The sequence below is a fragment of the Dipodomys spectabilis genome, unplaced genomic scaffold (genome assembly GCF_019054845.1).
Source record: "Dipodomys spectabilis isolate Male_0828 unplaced genomic scaffold, ASM1905484v1 ptg000478l, whole genome shotgun sequence".
Lineage (NCBI taxonomy): Eukaryota > Metazoa > Chordata > Mammalia > Rodentia > Heteromyidae > Dipodomys > Dipodomys spectabilis.
In genome coordinates, this window is record NW_024871155.1 from 280,704 (window position 1) to 299,806 (window position 19,103).

Here is a 19,103-nt window from a genome sequence, read left to right on the forward strand (position 1 = left end):
GGTATTGTCTGTGTACTGTTTAAGTCAATCTGTGTGTGCGCTTGCGAATCTGGTGAGTTCGGCCGTACTCGTCCGTATCTGGCGGGCCCGTGGAGGAGCTGACGAGCTCGTACTCCCGACCGCAACCCCCAGGAGACGTCTTGGGGGTGTCCGGAGCCTGAAACAGTGGCTCATCCGAGGGCCTGAAAAAGTGGCCCATCTGGAACCCGGTCCTTTTGGACGCGTGGTTCATCAGGGGAGACGAGAGATCCGGACTCTCACTAAAGTCTCCATCAGGTTTTGCTTTCAGTTTGTGAGCAAAAACGCGCAGCGAAGCTAAGTGTTGTTTGTCTTGTGTCTGTGTTCGTTAAAGTTTAAAATGGGACAAACTGTCGCGACCCCTCTTAACCTTACTTTACAGAACTGGAAAGATGTGCAGACATCAGCTCACAATCTTTCAGTAGAAGTCAAAAAAAGAAAATGGATAACTTTTTGTTCATCCGAATGGCCCACTTTCAACTGTGATTGGCCACGAGAAGGAACCTTTAACCTAACCATTGCCTTACAGGTGAAGGCCAAAGTCATGGATCCGGGACCACACGGACACCCAGACCAGGTCCCCTATATTGTCACTTGGGAGGCTCTTATTTCTGATCCTCCCCCTTGGATAAGACCCTTCCTACCCGCCCCGACGCCCCAACTCCCTACCCCCTTAACCCTTCCATCTGCACCTCAACTCCCGTCCCCACTCCTTCCTTCCTTGACTCCCCAACCCCAACTCCCTCCTCCTCTCCTCCCCTCTCCAGCTCCTCAACCTCCCTCGCATTCCTCACTTTACCCAGCCCTTGTTCCCCTAGAAAGTGAAAAACAGGTGCCTCCAGAGAAAAACAGGTCCACCACCCCAAAGGTTCTGCCACCAGGGGAGGATACTCTCTTGGATTTACTGACTGAAGAGCCGCCTCCCTACCAGGGGCACGCTCAGCAACCTCAGGAAGCAGTTGCTGCCGCTCCTCCACCGCCTGCCGACCCCGCGCCTTCCCCGGTGGCCGGTCGACTCCGCGGACGCCGGGAGCAGGCCCCGGACTCTACCACCACCTCTCAGGCGCTCCCCTTGCGTACAGGAACGGGCGGCCAACTACAATATTGGCCTTTTTCAGCCTCTGACTTGTATAATTGGAAAACTAACAACCCCCCTTTAGTAAGGACCCCACAAAGCTAACTTCTTTAATTGAATCTATCTTAGTGACTCATCAACCAACTTGGGACGATTGCCAGCAACTATTGCAGGTGCTGTTGACTACCGAGGAAAAACAGCGTGTTTTCCTCGAAGCTAGGAAGAACGTCCCTGGGGACCACGGGCGTCCCACTCAACTGCCCAATGAGATAGACGCTGCTTTTCCCTTGGAACGGCCCAATTGGGACTTCAATACGGATGCAGGTAGGAACCACCTACGCCTTTACCGCCAGTTGCTAATAGTGGGTCTCCAAGGGGCCGCCCGGCGGCCCACCAATTTGGCGCAGGTAAAGCAAGTAGTTCAGAAGGTAGAGGAGTCGCCTTCAGCTTTCCTTGAACGTCTTAAGGAGGCATATCGTATTTACACTCCTTATGACCCGGAGGATCCAGGGCAGGCTACGAATGTTGCTATGTCCTTTATTTGGCAATCGGCTCCTGATATCAGAAAGAAACTAGAGAGGAAAGAAACTAGAGAGGCAGGAGGATCTTCAGACATTATCCCTCCAGGACTTGCTCAAGGAAGCCGAACGCATTTATAATAAAAGAGAGACTCCAGAAGAAAGGGAGGAAAGGCTGAGGAAAGAAGCTGAAGAGAGAGAAAGTGCACGTGATCGTAAAAGAACAAAGGAAATGAGTAAGTTATTGGCCACCATAGTATCAGGACAGCAGCAGGAGCAGGGAAGACAGAAGGGAGACAACAAACCAGGCACCCAATTGGAAAAGGACCAGTGTGCATACTGTAAAGAAAAGGGACACTGGGTGAGGGACTGTCCAAAAAGACTCAGGGGACCTCGGAGACCTAGGCCCCAGACAACCTTGCTAACCTTAGACGACTAGGGGGGTCCAGGCCAGGAGCCCCCCCCCTGAGCCTAGGATAACTCTGGAAGTTGGGGGGCAACCCGTCACCTTCCTGGTGGATACGGGGGCCCAACACTCGGTATTAACCACGGCCCCCGGACCCCTGAGTGACCGATCAGCCTGGGTACAAGGAGCCACTGGAGGGAAGCGGTATCGGTGGACCACGATCGAAGAGTGCAACTGGCCACCGGCAAGGTAACGCATTCCTTCTTGCATGTTCCCGACTGCCCTTACCCTCTACTGGGAAGAGACTTGCTAACCAAATTAAAGGCACAAATTCATTTTGAGGAGACAGGGGCACGCATTACTGGGCCCAAGGGACAGCCATTACATGTACTGACCCTCGGAATAGAGGATGAGTACAGGTTGTATGAACAAGAACAGAACAAAGAGGACCCCCATATACGGCCTTGGGTGCAAAAGTTCCCGCAAGCGTGGGCTGAGACGGGAGGCATAGGCTTAGCCGTCCACCAGGCTCCTTTAGTTATCCAACTAAAGGCCGCTGCCTCTCCTGTGTCTATAAAACAATACCCGCTGTCCCAGGAGGCCCGTCGGGGAATTCGCCCTCATATAAAGAGACTGTTAGATCAAGGAATACTAGCCCCCTGTCAGTCTCCCTGGAATACTCCGCTCCTCCCAGTCAAAAAGCCAGGAACTCAGGACTATAGGCCGGTACAGGACTTAAGAGAAGTTAATAAACGGGTTGAGGACATTCATCCAACGGTCCCTAATCCATACAACCTACTGAGCAGTCTGCCCCCCACTCACATCTGGTATACTGTTCTGGACTTAAAGGACGCGTTTTTTTGCTTACGAATCCAACCCAGTAGCCAGCCTATTTTTGCCTTCGAATGGAAGGATCCTGAGCTGGGAGTGTCGGGACAATTGACTTGGACTAGACTGCCCCAGGGGTTCAAGAACAGCCCCACACTGTTTGATGAGGCGTTACATCGGGACTTAGCCGACTTTAGAATCCAGCACCCCACGTTAATATTGCTCCAGTACGTAGATGATCTCCTACTGGCAGCCCAGACACAGGAGGACTGCAAATCAGGGACGGAAGACCTATTGCAGGCCCTGGGTGCCATAGGATACAGGGCCTCCGCCAAAAAGGCGCAAATTTGTCAAAAGCAGGTCACATATCTAGGATATCAGATCAAGGACGGGCAGAGGTGGCTGACAGAGTCTCGCAAACGGGCAATTATGGATATTGCCCCACCCCAGAGTCCACGACAGTTGCGGGAGTTTCTGGGAACAGCTGGATTCTGCCGACTGTGGATCCCCGGCTTCGCGGAAATAGCGGCCCCTCTGTACCCGTTAACAAAACCAGGGACGCTGTTTGTCTGGGAAGAGGTCCAACAAAAAGCCTTCCAAAGCATTAAGGAGGCTCTCTTACACTCCCCGGCTCTGGGGTTGCCAGATCCAGCCAAACCGTTTGAGCTATTTGTAGATGAAAAACAAGGATATGCAAAAGGGGTCCTGACCCAGAAGCTGGGGCCTTGGAGACGTCCTGTGGCCTATCTCTCCAAAAAGCTGGATCCGGTTGCTTCCGGATGGCCCCCGTGCCTGCGGATGGTCGCGGCGATTGCAGTCCTGGTAAAAGACTCGGGTAAGCTTACCCTAGGCCAGCCACTTGTCATCCTGGCCCCACATGCCGTGGAGGCCTTGGTCAAACAACCACCAGACCGATGGCTCTCTAACGCCCGCATGACACACTACCAAGCCATGCTCCTAGATAAAGACAGAATACAGGCCCGTTGTAACTTTAAATCCAGCCACTCTACTCCCACAACCGGGGGAGGCGGAGCCCCATGACTGCCTGCAGATCCTGGCCGAAGTGCACGGAACCCGACCTGACTTGACTGACCAGCCCCTCCGAGACGCAGACTTCACTTGGTATACAGACGGGAGCAGCTTCTTAGACAATGGGGAGCGGAAGGCCGGAGCCGCCGTCACCACCGAGACTGACGTAATATGGGCTAAGGGACTTCCGCCTGGGACATCGGCACAGCGTGCTGAGCTGGTTGCCCTGACTCATGCCCTCAAAATGGCAAAAGGCAAGAAACTTAACGTCTACACGGATAGTCGCTATGCCTTTGCTACAGCTCATGTGCATGGCGAAATCTACCGCCGACGGGGCTTGCTGACTTCAGAGGGCAAAGAAATCAAGAACAAACCTGAAATCCTGGCCCTGCTCGAGGCCTTGTTCTTGCCCCAAAAACTGAGCATTATGCACTGCCCAGGGCACCAAAAAGGACAGACCCCGGAGGCAAGGGGAAATCGGCTGGCTGATGAGGCCGCCAAAAAGGCAGCGTTAACAGGGACTTCAAAAACTTCAGTCCTCCCAGTAATATCTGAGCCTCAGGCAAAGAGACTCGATCCACTCCCCTACAGTCCAGAGGACATGGACGATCTAAATAAAATGGGGGCCACCTTTGACCCCGAGAAAAAGATCTGGACGTATGACGGGAAAATAGTTTGGCCCAGGAAGTGGACTTATCAGATGATAGACCGCCTTCATAAGCTAACCCATCTCAGCAACCGAAAAATGAAGACTCTCCTTGACCGCGAAGAAGGACTGACGTATCTCTTGGGAAAAGAGGACAGCCTACAATCAGTGACAGATCAGTGCACAATATGCGCACGCGTCAACGCCGGAAAGACCAAAGTAGGCCCAGGAGTGCGAGTACGCGGCCAGCGGCCAGGGACCCACTGGGAGATCGACTTCACAGAAATAAAACCCGGCCAGTATGGGTACAGGTATCTCCTAGTATTTGTGGACACATTTTCAGGATGGGTAGAGGCCTTCCCTACCAAGCAAGAAACCTCCAGAGTGGTGACAAAGAAACTGTTGGAAGAAATTTTTCCTCGGTATGGTATGCCACAGGTGTTGGGGACTGATAATGGGCCCACGTTCGTCTCCCAGGTAAGTCAGCTGGTGGCCAAACTGTTGGGGATTGATTGGAAATTGCACTGTGCTTACAGACCCCAGAGCTCAGGGCAGGTAGAAAGAATGAATAGAACGATTAAGGAGACTTTAACCAAATTAACACTTGCAACTGGCTCAAAGGACTGGGTGTTCCTCCTGCCCCTTGCCCTTTACCGCGCTCGCAATACCCCTGGCCCCCATGGCCTCACCCCTTTTGAAATCTTGTATGGAGCTCCCCCGCCGGCTATCAATTTTCTTGACCCTCATATATCTGATTATGCTAATAGCCCTTCTTTACAAGCTCACTTGCAGGCACTTCAGATTGTCCAGCGTGAAGTCTGGAAGCCTCTTGCGGCAGTCTACCGGGACCAACAGAACGACCCTGTCGTGCCTCATCGTTTCCAGATAGGAGATTCTGTGTGGGTCCGCCGCCATCAGACCAAAAACTTGGAACCACGGTGGAAAGGACCATACATCGTCCTCCTCACCACTCCTACAGCCGTGAAAGTGGACGGAATCGCCGCCTGGATCCACGCATCCCACGTCAAGGCCGCCCGGACCCCGGAAGGGACCTCAACAAACCCGGACTGGAAAGTGCAGCGTACTCAAAATCCTTTAAAGATAAGACTTACGCGAATATGATTTCCTTTGCTTACTTGCTATTCCTATCCCTATTGAGTTTTGCTTTTCCCAATCCCCACCAGCCCGTGCGACAGACCTGGCAGATTCTGTCCGGCACAGCGGATGTAGTTTGGCAGATCAGCTCTGACCGCCATCTGTGGGGAGCTTGGTGGCCAGATCTGACCCCAGACGTTTGCCAACTAGTAGCCGGATTGCCCCGCCCCTGGGACCTGCCCGGTTTCACCTTTGATAAACTCCCGGTAAAAGACTGCTCGGGCATCCCCAGTATGGGGGGCTTTGATGGAGGATGCTGTTCCCCCGACAAAAGGACGAGTTTAGCCAAGGTTGATTTTTATGTTTGCCCTCGAGAAGGTAGAACCCAAGCAGCATCTAACCAGTGTGGACAGGAGAGTGACTACTTTTGTGCCTCTTGGGGTTGTGAGACCACGGGAGACGCATATTGGAACCCAAGTTCCACATGGGACCTGATTAATGTAAAAAAGGGACGGCCCTGGGGCACTTCATGCTACTTCAGAAGTACGTGTCTGCCTTTAAAAATATCTTTCACAGACAGAGGAAGGGCCTTACTTCCTGCCCTATGGATGGCAGGCAGACAGTGGGGAATTAGATGGCATACATTTGGATCTGGACCTTATGGAGCAACATTCCAAATCAGACTACGCAGACAACCGATAACCCCTATCTTGCCAATTGGGCCCAACCCAGTTTTGACAAAACCTAGGGTCCCTGCTGCTAAAAATCCTCCACAAACCCCTTTGCGCGGTGGCCCAGTGTCTCCTCCTTTTCCGACCAATTCCCCCTACCAACCCGCCTCAACGACGGTCTCGGCCTTATCAGGGACAGAGGAAAGGCTTATTGACCTTGTAAAGGGAGCATATACTGTTTTAAACTATTCTGATCCCAGTCGCACCGAGAGCTGTTGGCTTTGCCTGGCCTCCAACCCTCCCTACTATGAGGGCATTGCTGTAAAAGCTAATTTTTCCATTCACTCCAATCCCCCTTCCATCTGCAGCTCCCTGCCTACTCACCAGCTGACTCTTCCGGAAGTGTCCGAAAGCGGAACGTGTTTGGGTAATGTTCCCACCTCCCACCAAGTCCTGTGCAATAACATTCAAACCGTACCCGCTGGATCCCATTATTTGGTCCCCCAGACTGGACTCTATTGGGCTTGCAATACGGGCCTAACCCCCTGTGTATCAGCAGCTATTTTTAATCAGAGTAAGGATTATTGTGTATTAGTACAGATCTGGCCTCGCATTACTTACCATCCTGACAGCTTTGTCCTCCAATACTTTGACCGACCAACTCATAGAGACAAACGGGAACTCGTGTCTATTACATTGGCTGTCCTTCTAGGTATAGGAGGAATATCGGCTAGGATTGCCACAGGAGCCACCGCTCTGACGAGAGTGGATCACTATTCGCTTCTCCAACAAGCCATAAATAACGACTTAAAGACCCTGGAAAAATCCGTCCGTACACTAACGGACTCTGTAAACTCCTTAGCCGAAGTAGTCCTTCAAAATCGAAGGGGACTGGACTTACTGTTTTTAAAGGAAGGGGGCTTATGTGTAGCCTTACGGGAAGAATGTTGTTTCTATGTCAATAAGACAGGAGTAATAATCAAGTCCCTAGATAAACTTAAAGAAAGACTAAGCAATAGACAGCGAGAATTTGAGTCTCAACAAACTTGGTATGAAGGGTTGTGGAACAAGTCTCCGTGGTTTACTACCCTAATATCCTCATTAATGGGACCATTAATACTCCTCATGTTAATCCTTACTGTGGGCCCCTGCATCATAAACCGCCTAATACAATTTGTAAAAGACCGACTATCGGTCGTACAGGCCCTAGTGCTAACCCAACAATATCATCAGCTTAAATTAACGGAGGAAACGTCGGGTGAATGAAGGATTTCATTCAGACAAAAGAAAATGGGGGAATGAAAGACCCCAGCCTGTGCTTGCCCATTAGGTACCCCAAGGAAAATTGCTGCCCCTTACCCTGCATACCTAAGGGGGTGGTGGGGCAGGATAAGCGCAGGCCGCTAACCAGGAAACGAAACCTCGAGCCTCTGAGTCACCGCCTGCATGACCCTAGTACATGCCTTAAAACCAGGCATTCCGGTAAAATAGCCGACCACCACATTCCTTCCTGTAAAACTTAGCCTTAATGCTAGGGTGAGGCAGGATGTGATAAATCACTTGTCAAAACTAGGGAACAAACAGTTTCGGTGCATAGCGACCAGCACAGGCATGTCAGGGCAAGTACCGACACGTCAGCTTTCCCCCAACCCCACCTACCCCATCTGGCCAGCCTAACCTGACCAATCCTCACCCTGAGCGTAATTTGAAATTAACCAATCATCCCCCTGTAACCACGCATCTCGCTTCTGTAACCTCGCTTCTGCTGTCCATAAAAAGAGGGTGCTTTCAAGCACTCGGCGCGCAAGTCTCCCGATAGACTTTGTCGCCCCGGGTACCCGTGTAACCGGTTCTCAGACACTCAACCCGAACCTTGTGGATCTCGAGGTTGAGTGCACCTGGGAGCCGAGGGCTTGCCCGAATAAACCTCTTGCTGTTTGCATCCGCACAAGTGGTCTCGTTGTTCCTTGGGGAAGGGTCTCTTCAGATTGAAGGACACCCCACGCCGTCGGGGGTCTTTCAAGACATGTCAGGGCAAGTACTGACACGTCAGCCCCCCCCCCCCCCCCCCCCCCCCCGGCCTCACCTACCCCGTCCGGGTGATTTAACCTAACCAATCCCTACCTTAAGCGTAATTCAAAAATAACCAATCAATACCCTGTAACCATGCATCTCGCTTCTGTAACCTCGCTTCTGCTGCCCATAAAAGAGGATGCTTCCATGCATCAAGGCGCGCAAGTCTCCCGATAGACTTTGTCGCCCCGGGTACCCGTGTAACCGGTTCCCAGACACCCGACCCGAACCTTGTGGATCTCAAGGACGAGTGCACCTGGGAGCCTAGGCATGCCCGAATAAACCTCTTGCTGTTTGCATCCGCACAAGTGGTCTTGTTGTTCCTTGGGGAAGGGTCTCTTCAGATTGAAGGACACCCCACGGACGGGGGGTCTTTCACTGTAACCCTGCTTCCAGCTGCCCATAAAAGAGGGTGCTCTCATGTGCCCCGGCGCACAAGTCTCCCGATAGACTTTGTCGCCCCGGGTACCCGTGTGTCCGAACAGGTTCCCAGCCACCGACCCGAACCTTGTGGATCTCGAGGTCGTGTGCACCTGGGAGCCTGGGCATGCCCGAATAAACCTCTTGCTGATTGCATCCGCACAAGTGGTCTCGTTGTTCCTTGGGAGAGGGTCTCTCCAGATCGAAAGGCACCCCAAACACTGGGGGTCTTTCAACTGGGATACTTTCTCAACGGGAGGGCACCCCAGAAACCAAGACTCCAAACCAGCAGATGCAGCAAGCAAGAGGATTTTATTCGACGTTTGCACAAACGGACTCTGCCCTGTCAGTCAGAGAGCCCTGAGCAGAGGTTACAGACATTTTTAAAAGCAAAATCCACAAAATTAGCATAAAACACTCTTTGTAGAACAATTGGCCCATGGTTGGTTTAAGGGGGGTTTACATGGTTACAGGCCTATGATTGGTTGACATTTGGCTTAGCTTGTGGTCTTGCCAGGTGGTCGTGGTCTTGCCAGGTGGTCGTTGTCAAGGCCTGTCCCAGGGATTGTTGAACTAAACTGGAACATAAACTAAAACTGAAAAACATGTACTATCTGTTTTTGTCCTGGGGTGAGCTGACATCTGGACATCTGGGCTGGCCGATATCCTTGAGACTCTACTCAGTTTTATTTCTCAGGGAAGGGGGGGTGGTCCGAATGCAAGCACATTTACAGAAGCAGAATCAGCAGTTAGCAAGTTAGTAATAGTAATGGTAAAGCGAGGTTTTTAATTTTTAACCCTTCATAGGTACTTTCCTGTTGGTTACTGATTGGCTGTTGCTAGGGAGTTATCCCTCAGTGGGCTTTCAGTCAGAACGACCTGCGGCTTGAAACCGGAACAGCTCATGTTTTTCGGTAAAGGCTTTACAATGGGTGCTTTTGGCAAGGGCCTTCAAGGTGGGGTCTGAATCTGAAATGGCTGTGCTTTAGCTAAGGCTTCTCAAAGGCAGCTGCCCAAACAGAAGATAAGGGGGTCTGCAGTTTCCATTTGTGGCTGTAACTGACCTAATGGAATGTTGCTTCAAGGTGAGAGGGAGGAGACTGGTTCCTCCTAGTTGCCTAAACCTAAAGGGCCCTTTGTTGGCCAATGGTGTGTGTGGGGGGGAGTCTGTTAGGCTAACTTCTGCACCTCTAAAAGTGGGAACAGGTGGAAGGGTTGCTATCCTTTTTTTATTTTTATTTTTATTTTTTTGCTGGTCGTGGGGCCTAAACTCTGGGACTAGGCACTGTCCCTCAGCTCTTCAGCTCAAGGCGAGTGCTCTACCACTTGAGCCATAGCGCCACTAAGGTTTTCTGGTGGTTTATTGGAGATAAGAGTCTAACAGAGTTTCCTGCCTGGGCTGGCTTTGAACCGGGATCCTCAGATCTCAGACTCCTGAGTAGCTAAGATTACAGGCGTGAGCCACCAGCACTCGGCTTCCTATCTTTTTTTTTTTTTTTTTTTTTGCCAGTGCTGGGGCTTGAACTCGGGGCCTGGGCACTGTCTCTGAGCTTCTTTTGCGCCTGGGCACTGTCTCTGAGCTTCTTTTGCTCAAGGCTAGTACTCTCATCACTTGAGCCACAGTGCCACTTGGCTTTTTCTGTTTATGTGGTACTGAGGAATCAAACCCAGGGCTTTATGCATGTTAGAAGGCACTCTGCCACTAAGCCACATTCCCAGCCCCACTTTTTTTTTCTTCTTCTCTTTGGTGTAGCTTTCTCACTCAAGGCTGGTGCTCTGCCACCTAGCCACACACCCCAGCTCTTTGGATTTTTTTGCTGGTTAATTGGAGGCAAGAGTTTCCAACAAAATAAATAAATAAAAATTTTAAATTGGGAGGTTCGATTTACATACCCAGAGAGAGGCTGGTGTTACAAGTAGGTGGTGTGGAAGGTACAGAGAACTCACTTTTCAGAAGACCAAAAGGGGAACTTTTGGCCCCTTGAAAAGAGGAACTGAAAAAAAAAAGCACCTTTTTCCTCAGGGGAGAGGTGCAAAATAGCTAACCACACAGATTTGAGTCTGCATTTTGTTACTCAGGAGGCTGAGATCAGAGGATCACAGTTCAAAGACAGCCCTTGCAGGAAGGCATGAGACTTTTACCAATAATTAATCACCAGAAGACAGGAAGTTGCACTGTGGCTCAAAGTGTAGAGTGCTAGCTATCCTTCATTGAAAGCACAGTGCCCAAGCTGGGCGCTGGTGACTCACACCTGTTAATCCTAGCTACTTAGGAGACTGAGATCTGAGGATCACAGTTCAAAGCTAAGGGCAGTCTCTGTGAGACTCTTATCTCCAATTAACTACCAGAAAACCAGAAGTGGCACTGTGGCTCAAATGGTAGAGCACTGGCCTTGAGTTGAAGAGCTCAAGAATAGCGCCCAGGCCCAGAGTTCAAGACCCACAATCAACAATCCCTCCCCCTCCCCTCCCCCCCTCCCCCCCCCAAAAAAAACAGTGCTCTGACCCTGAATTCAGGCCCCACACAGACAAAAAAAAAAAAAAAGACCTTGAGAAGTTTGTTTTGCAGAGTTAGTCTTGATAACACAGGAATTTAGCAACACTTGTGATTAAACCACCAGACTGCATAACTGATCACCTGGCAAGCATAAAACCACAAAGCTGTACAACTATGGCTAGCTGGCAAACTGAGAGATGTTTTTGCTTTTATTTATTTATTTTTTTACTAAAGGGAGACACTAAGGCAAATTCCAGATCTCAGTAAATTTGATCTTTCAGAGGTTGCAGCAAGATTCCAACCCTTCTGGGCCCTTAGGGGTGGCCTCTCCTCATCCCCCCATCAACCAACGGCAGAACAGCATTGGAGCGCAAATGGACTCAGGACTGAATGAGACAGCATACTACCCAGTGGTATTCTAGGACTTCCTTTGCTCTGGAGTTCCGGCCCTCTTGACAGACTTGCCCCAGGCAGCTCCAAGGAGAAGTGGACTAAACTTATCTAGAACTCGGTAAGCCCCTCGCAAGAACCCAGGCATTAGTTATCATTCCTTGAGAATAGAAGGGGAGTGTCTCAGGTTTGAGCTTGTGGCTATGGAATCCACACGGGTCTGTGGTGATCCTCATTTGGCTTACGGCAGCATCAGGTTAGAGGCACCTGAGCTCCTTGGGGACCCAGACAGGCAAACATCTTATAACATGTGAAATCAGAAACAGAACAAAATTATTATTAAAAATGGGGCCAAATAGCCGGGCGCTGGTGGCTCATGCCTGTAATCCTAGCTACTCAAGAGGCTGAGATCTGAGGATCGCGGTTCAAAGCCGGCCCGGGCAGGAGAGACTGAGACTCCTATCTCCAATAAACCACCAGAAAACCGGAAGTGGTGCTGTAGCTCAAGTGGTAGAGTGCTCGCCTTGAGCTGAAGAGCTGAGGGACAACGCCCAGGCCCAGAGTTCAAGCCCCACGACCGACCAAAAAAAAAAAAAATGGGGCCAAATATTAAAGGCAGCACTCCTCTGTAGAGAGAAGCTCTAGGTCACATGGCCAGTAGTCAGCTTAAGCCTTTTCCATCCTTGCAAAAGAACATCTCTCCCTCACCCAAGTTTACCAAGCTGGCAGCTTTGCCGGTCACCATAAACTTTGCTGAAGGCCACTGACAACCTTCAGGCTGATCGCCAGCTATAACTGAGTTGCTGTATTAGTCAGGAGCTTATAATAAAGTAGACTACCCTTAACCAAGGTTTGTAATCCAAGCATATGTTTTGATGTTCTGTAATCAAGTATCAATAGTATCAGTAGCATTGATAGTATCAGTCACGATGATCAAGTCAAGAGTATGTTTTGCCTGTGCTTTCTGAGACTCAGGCTATGTTTTGCTTGCTTGCCTTGGCAAACATCACCTAGGTGTAACCCCTTCCTTAAAAAAAAAAAAAGCCCCCGTGAAAAGTAAACAGGGCTATATTCTGAAACTCTGCGAGTTGAAGATAAACACCATGTGGCTCATAAAGGCTTCCAGCCAGATTGAGTGCTGGTGACTCCTTTCGCAGATCGTGGGTTCGAGTCCCCACCAGCCCGGGGAAGTTGGGATATTTCAGTCTGATTGGTCCCTTCTTTGAGAGGGGCACCGAACCTTTGCTTGTCTTGGCGCCACCAACACAGGGAGGGAAAGACAGAGGGAGCCTGAGAGTATTTTTGACTGCCATGGGTGGAAGGTCTTCCCACCTGCACCCCTAGGCTGTGTGCTTAAAAATTTCAAAAAAAGGATTCTCGGGGTATTATGGGATCAAAATGTCTCCAACAAAACTGCAGCTGCTGTGTGAATTAGATTGGTCTGCTTTTGGGGTCAGCTGGCCCTCTGAAGGCACCCTAGATTTACCTACTATCCAGGCCGTCTGTTGGATTGTAATAGGAACCCCTGGGCACCCAGATTAGTTCCACTATATTAATTTCTGGTTCCAGATAGCCCAGACCCTGTCCTCCTGGGTCTGGCCCTGCACTTACAGAAAGGACTAGAGCAGAGATGTCAGGGCTCAGACTAAGAAGCCCAAAGACCATTAGCTGACTAAGTCTGTGCCACCAAGAGGACAAACCACATGCGACTATCACATGCCTCCTCCATGCCTCTGCCTTCAGTGAGCTCCCCTCAACCCTCTCAGCTGCAGCCTGCCCCAGCCCAGCGCTCAAGACCGCAGACCATGAGCCATTCACCGGCCTTCCAAATACTGCCCCAGGAAACTCAGGGTCCACAACAGATCAGTGTTATTAGCATGTCCTCATTTTGACTTAACAGCCACCTCCATCTCAGGTCCTCAGCTCTTTCCCAACATCAGGTGACCAGACCAGGCCTGACCACAATTGTTGACCTGCGCTGGCTACTTGCTATCTTCAGCGTCAAGCTGCAGCTGCAGAGTACTTCCCACCCATAGTAGAATTCTCCACCCGTAGCCCCTTAGCCATATAAGATACCCCCTTTCCTCAAGGGCAAGTGCTGTTCTGTATTCCAGGAGGGACAGCCTTGTGGGCTTGCTGACCAAGTTTCTACGTGACTTGGTGTCCTTGTGGACTTCTGTGCTTGTGCTTTCATTGGGGATGTGATCGAGGCTCCTCCAATGATTTTGTTCTTCCCTCCAGGAATTCGAGCTGCTCCAGGGACCTTTGCGCCTGTCTCTAGCCCACCTAGAGGACTGCCGAGTCAATTTCACTTGACCAAGCAAGCGCTCTCTTTGCATCTACCAATCAGAAGGCTGATCAGACCTTCCCGAATGAGTGACCATTTCCCTTTGTCAGGAGCTCGGAGTTCCTTTACCACTTTTCAGGGAGAAAAATCTTGCCACTGAGTTCTGAGCACTCTCCTCCCCCGGCCCCCTGTCACAGGCCACCAGGCTAAGGTAAGCCAAGGGACCCAGCAGTTGTCTGGTGATGATCCGTCTTGCTGTGTCTGTCCATGTTAGTTGACCAGAGACCCTCTGGGATGCCTGTGGATCTCTAGCATCAGCTCCATTGGTTGCTCATCATGGGAGGGGCCCAGTCTCAAATTCCTGAGAACTCCCCTTTAGATTGCCTTTTGCACAACCTAGAGTCCCTCAAGCTCCTGCCTGCTCTCAAGCCTCATAAGCTGAAAAGATTATGTAATCAAGTTTGGCCCCACTATTTGCTGGACAATGAGTCCACGTGGCCTCTCCATGGCACATTGGACCCCAATATTTTACGGGACTTACACAACTTCTGCAAGCGCTCGGGCAAACAGAAGGAACTGCCCTACGTAGCGGCTTTTAGTATCCTGCGCTCTAAGCCATCGCTTTGCTCCTGCTCGCCTGCTCAAGTCCTGCTAGCCAATGAACCATCCTTTGACCTCGCAGAGAACCCGCTGTCCTGTGGTTCGCAGGTGAGAGCAGCTCCTCCTGCTCAGGCAGAGGTGGCTCTTTCTTCTACTCCTTCCCGGGCAGCCCCATCATATCATTCTAAAGCAAGAGCAGCTCCTCCTCCCACTTCCGCTCCATCCACGCCAGCGGCCCCTTCACATCGTTCTAAGGCTAGAGCTCCTCCTCCTCCTCCTCCTGCCTCCAGTCCAGCAGCCTCTCTTCCTTCTGCTCCAGCAGCCCCATCATGTACTAAGGCTAGAGCAGCTCCTCCTCCTCCTCCTCCCACTCCTGCTCCTCCGGCTCCTGCAGAGGCGGCTCTTCCTCCTCCCACTTCCGCTCCAGCAGCTCCTCCTCCTCTGGCTCCTGCAGAGGTGGCTCCGCCATCCACTTCGGCTCCAGCAGCCCCTCCTCTTCTTTCTGCTTCTGCTCCTGCTCTGGTGACCCTCACCACAGCGAGCCATACACCAGACAGCGAGCTGGGTGGTGCCCCGGCTCAGGAGCCCACTCCAGCCCCCCTTCCCACTGCAGCTCAGCATTCTGCCCTACTCCTCCCTTTGCGCGAGGTGGAGGACGCAGAGGGTAGTATAAAAGCCAGTACGTGTTTTTCTCTCACTGACCTATCCCAGATAGCGGAACGCCTGGGGTCTTTTACCTCTGATCCCTCTACCTATATTAAGCAATTCAAGTGTTTGATGTCTTCCTATGATGTAACTTGGGATGATATTCATAAAATTCTAACTGATACACTCCTGCCGGAGGAGCGGCAAGAGGTCTGGGCTAAGGCTTGCACTTACGCAGATGAGATCCATCTGCTTACTGCTGCCCACCCTCTTGGGATAGTGGCTGTCCCTGAAAAGGATCCCCTCTGGGACTACAACTCCCAGGCCGGCCGTCAGCATCGGGACCACTTTATCATCTGCATATTTGAGGGTCTCAAGCAGGCAGCCCACAAAGCCGTCAACTATGACAAGATGGCCAGAGTGTTCCAAGACAAAAATGAAAACCCATCTGCCTTTTGGACCAGACTAAACGAGGCTCTTATTCAGTTTACTGACTTGGACCCTGAGTCCATTCCTGGACAATGCATCTTAATGACACATTTTATGAATCAGGCAGCTCCGGACATCCGAGCCAAGTTAAAAAAACTGGACAGAGGAGCGCTGACACCCGGGGCTCAAGCCTTGGAGGTTGCCTGTAAGGTATACCATGGCAGGGAGGACAAGGCCAGAAGGCTCAAGTATCAGATGCCGGCAAAGATCCATCAACCTCAGGTCTTGCAACCGACCCCTTCCCGACGGAGACCACCTAGGTTCTGTTATAGACGTGGTCAGAAGGGTCATGGGAAGGGATTCTGCCCCCAAAAAGAAAAAAGAAAGATCTGTAAGCCATGCTACCGGTGTGGCCAGCATGACCATAGAGGTGCAGCCTGCCCACAGCCGAAGAAGCCGACCAGGCCGTGCCCCAGGTGCCATGAGTGGGGGCACTGGGCCGTGGACTGTCCATCATCGTCTCGAGGGCAGCCATCCACCAAGTCCCCATCACCCTCCTTCAATCTTCCTGGACTGGCGACTAAAGACTTAGGAGGCCCTGGATGCCCAACCTCGACTACTCATATCCATACCACCCCGGAGTCCAGGGTAACAATCACGGTTGCAGGTAGGCCTGTTTCCTTTCTGGTGGAAACAGGTGCTATGTATTCTGTTCTTCCTGAGTTCTGGGGCCAGACCTTCCTCGCTGAGACCTCCATTGAGGTGGAAGGTAAATCTTACAAGCCCCGACAAACTCCCCCCGTTACCTGCCTTCTTTCTAAGTCAGTCTTCTGTCACTCCTTCCTTGTCATTCCCCACGTTCCTAGCCCATTGCTAGGCAGAGACCTTCTCACCAAATTCGAGGCCTCCATTACTTCGTGCCCCTCCCAACTGTGCGAACGTGATGACAAATCGGCTGCCTCTACAATTTCTTCATTGGTGGCTTTAGTGGACCCGGCTGGAGACTCCTCAGGTTTCCCTTTCCCACCCTCCGAAGTTGACCCCTTGGTTTGGGACACCCACAACCCTTCCACTGCCAAAAACCATGCTCCTGTTCATATCTCCTTAAGGGGGGGGCCCCCAGCACGTTCTATGGCGACCTCAGTATTCCCTCCCTCGCCGCATACTTTTAGGATTACAGCCAATCGTTAAGGATTTGCTAAGAAAGGGGCTGCTGCGCCCCGTGACCTCCCCTTACAACACCCCCATCTTTGCGGCAACCAAGCCCAATGGCTCATTCCGCCTGATACAGGACCTTCGCCTTATAAATGCAGCTGTTGTACCTCTACACCTACCTTCCTCTCTTGTACCCAATCCAAATACTTTGCTTTGCACAATTCCTTCCACAGTTACTTTCTATTCTGTGGTGGATATAAAGGATGCCTCTTTCACTATTCCTCTGTCTCCTTCCTCTCAGGATCTGTTTGCCTTCACGTGGACTGACCCCATTACCCAAACCTCAACGCAGCTCACTTGGACGGTGCTGCCTCAGGGCTTCAGGGACAGCCAAAAGTTGTTTAGCCAGGCCTTGGCACAGGACTTAAAGGACCTAGATTTACATCCGTCCACTCTTATTCAGTATGTGGATGACCTCCTCCTCTGCAGTCCCACCAAGCAACTGTGCCACACCCACACAGTGGCACTTCTTAATTTTCTTGCCTCTCGGGGGTATCGGGTCTCGCCCAGTAAGGTACAGGCCATCCAGCAGTCTGTGACTTACCTGGGTGTTGAGCTTACCCCCACTCACAAGGCCATTACCACCGCCAGAAAGAATTTAATTGCCGATTACCCTGTTCCCGCCACTAAAGCTGAGCTGCTATCTTTTCTGGGTGTAGCCAACTACCTTAGGTCCTGGATCCCTAACTATTCCCTCCTCACCCGCCCCCTATATGAGGCATCTAAGGGGCCAAAGGGGAAACCCTTTTTATCTCCTTCCTCTCTCGCTTCTTCCTTCAAAAGCCTTCAACAGGCCCTGTTACAGGCCCCAGCCCTTAGACTACCAGACCTTTCACGCCCCTTTCTCTTGTACGTAACTGAAAATCAGGGTTTTGCATTGGGGGTCTTGGGCCAACAGGTGGAATCTTCATTTGCGCCAGTTGCTTATCTGTCAAAACGCCTAAGCCCCACCGTTAAGAGATGGGCTCCTTGCCTCCGCACCCTAGACGCAGCTTCTGTCCTGATCCAGGAATCGAAGAAGCTGACGTTTGGTGCAGCCCTGACCATTCTTTCTCACCACCACCTGTCTGAGTTGCTGACTCACAAGGGGCTACAGACGAAGTCTCCCTCTCGTCTTCTCTCCCTTCAGGGGTCACTGCGACAGGACTCTACCTTAACTTTCCAGCCCTGTCCCCCACTAAACCCCTCCACCCTATTGCCTATTCCACACACGGGGGCCTTGCCTCCGCACGCATGTGTGGATGTTCTGGAGGATTTGATGCCCTCCCCCCCGCCCACATTAGTGAAGGATTCCCATTTCACCCAGTTTACTGATGACAGTTCTTTCCTCTGGGAAGGGTCATGGGTGGTTGGGTATGCTGTGGTATCGATCTCCGGTGTTATCGAATCTGGGCCTCTATACCATTCCAAACCACCCAACAAGCTGAGCTAGTGGCCCTAACACAGGCATTTCACCGAGCTGTGGGCAGTTCCCTGACGTATACACGGACTCTAAAGGAACCTCAATCACAAACGGCCCCTATGTTACCAAGCTCCTGGAGGCCTCTCTCCTCCCCCTCAGCCATTGGCATAGTTCACTGTAATTCCCGAGGTTCTGATGGCTCAGTCTTCCACAGAAAGGGAATAGCCTGGCCAATGGGACTGTCAAGAGGGCTACAATGTCCTCAGAGGAGCCCGCATTAACACTGCCTTTAGCAAAAAGCACCGCCCCTCCCTCCAGGCAGGATATTCTTAAGGATTTGCATCACCTTTCTCACCCTGATAGGGGACCTTTAGGAAAGTACCTTAAGCAAAGCCTTCCTTTAACCTTAGCCAATTCACAATATCTTATATAGCTCTCACAGACCTGTGAAGTGTGCCAAAAGGCCAAGCTCAACAAGAATGTGGGGCCACCTCCCTTTCCAATCCACCATGCTTGGTATCCCCTCCCAGGTTTGGACTGGCAAGTGAATTTTACCCACATGCCAACAGTCCACAAGTCCAAGTACCTGCTGGTCTTCATGGACATCTTTACAGGATGGATAGAGGCATTTCCCACCACCAATAAGAGAGCCTCCTCTGTGTCCCAGCTTCTACTAGAGGAAATAATTCCCCGTTTTGGCCTACCAGCCTCAATCCAGACAGACAAAGGCCTGGAATGTGTTACCTCTGTAAGTCAGCTGTTGCCCAAGTCCTGGAACTTTTATATTCCCTATCAACCTCCGTCCTCAGGAAAAGTAGAGCATACCAATCACTCCCCTAAACAAATCCTAACCAAGCTA

The 19,103-nt window shown here is 51.3% G+C and overlaps 1 protein-coding gene across 1 annotated transcript; it reads left to right on the plus strand.

Annotated features, from left to right (window-relative positions):
- Positions 1-229: 229 nt before the first annotated feature.
- Positions 230-7,981, plus strand: LOC122098462. Its single transcript, XM_042668892.1, is given in 6 exon segments — positions 230-1,163; positions 1,166-1,659; positions 1,661-2,046; positions 2,048-2,235; positions 2,238-3,807; positions 3,809-7,981. Coding segments are annotated over 6 exon segments (5,277 nt in total). The 5' UTR covers positions 230-358; the 3' UTR covers positions 5,643-7,981.
- Positions 7,982-19,103: the final 11,122 nt, after the last annotated feature.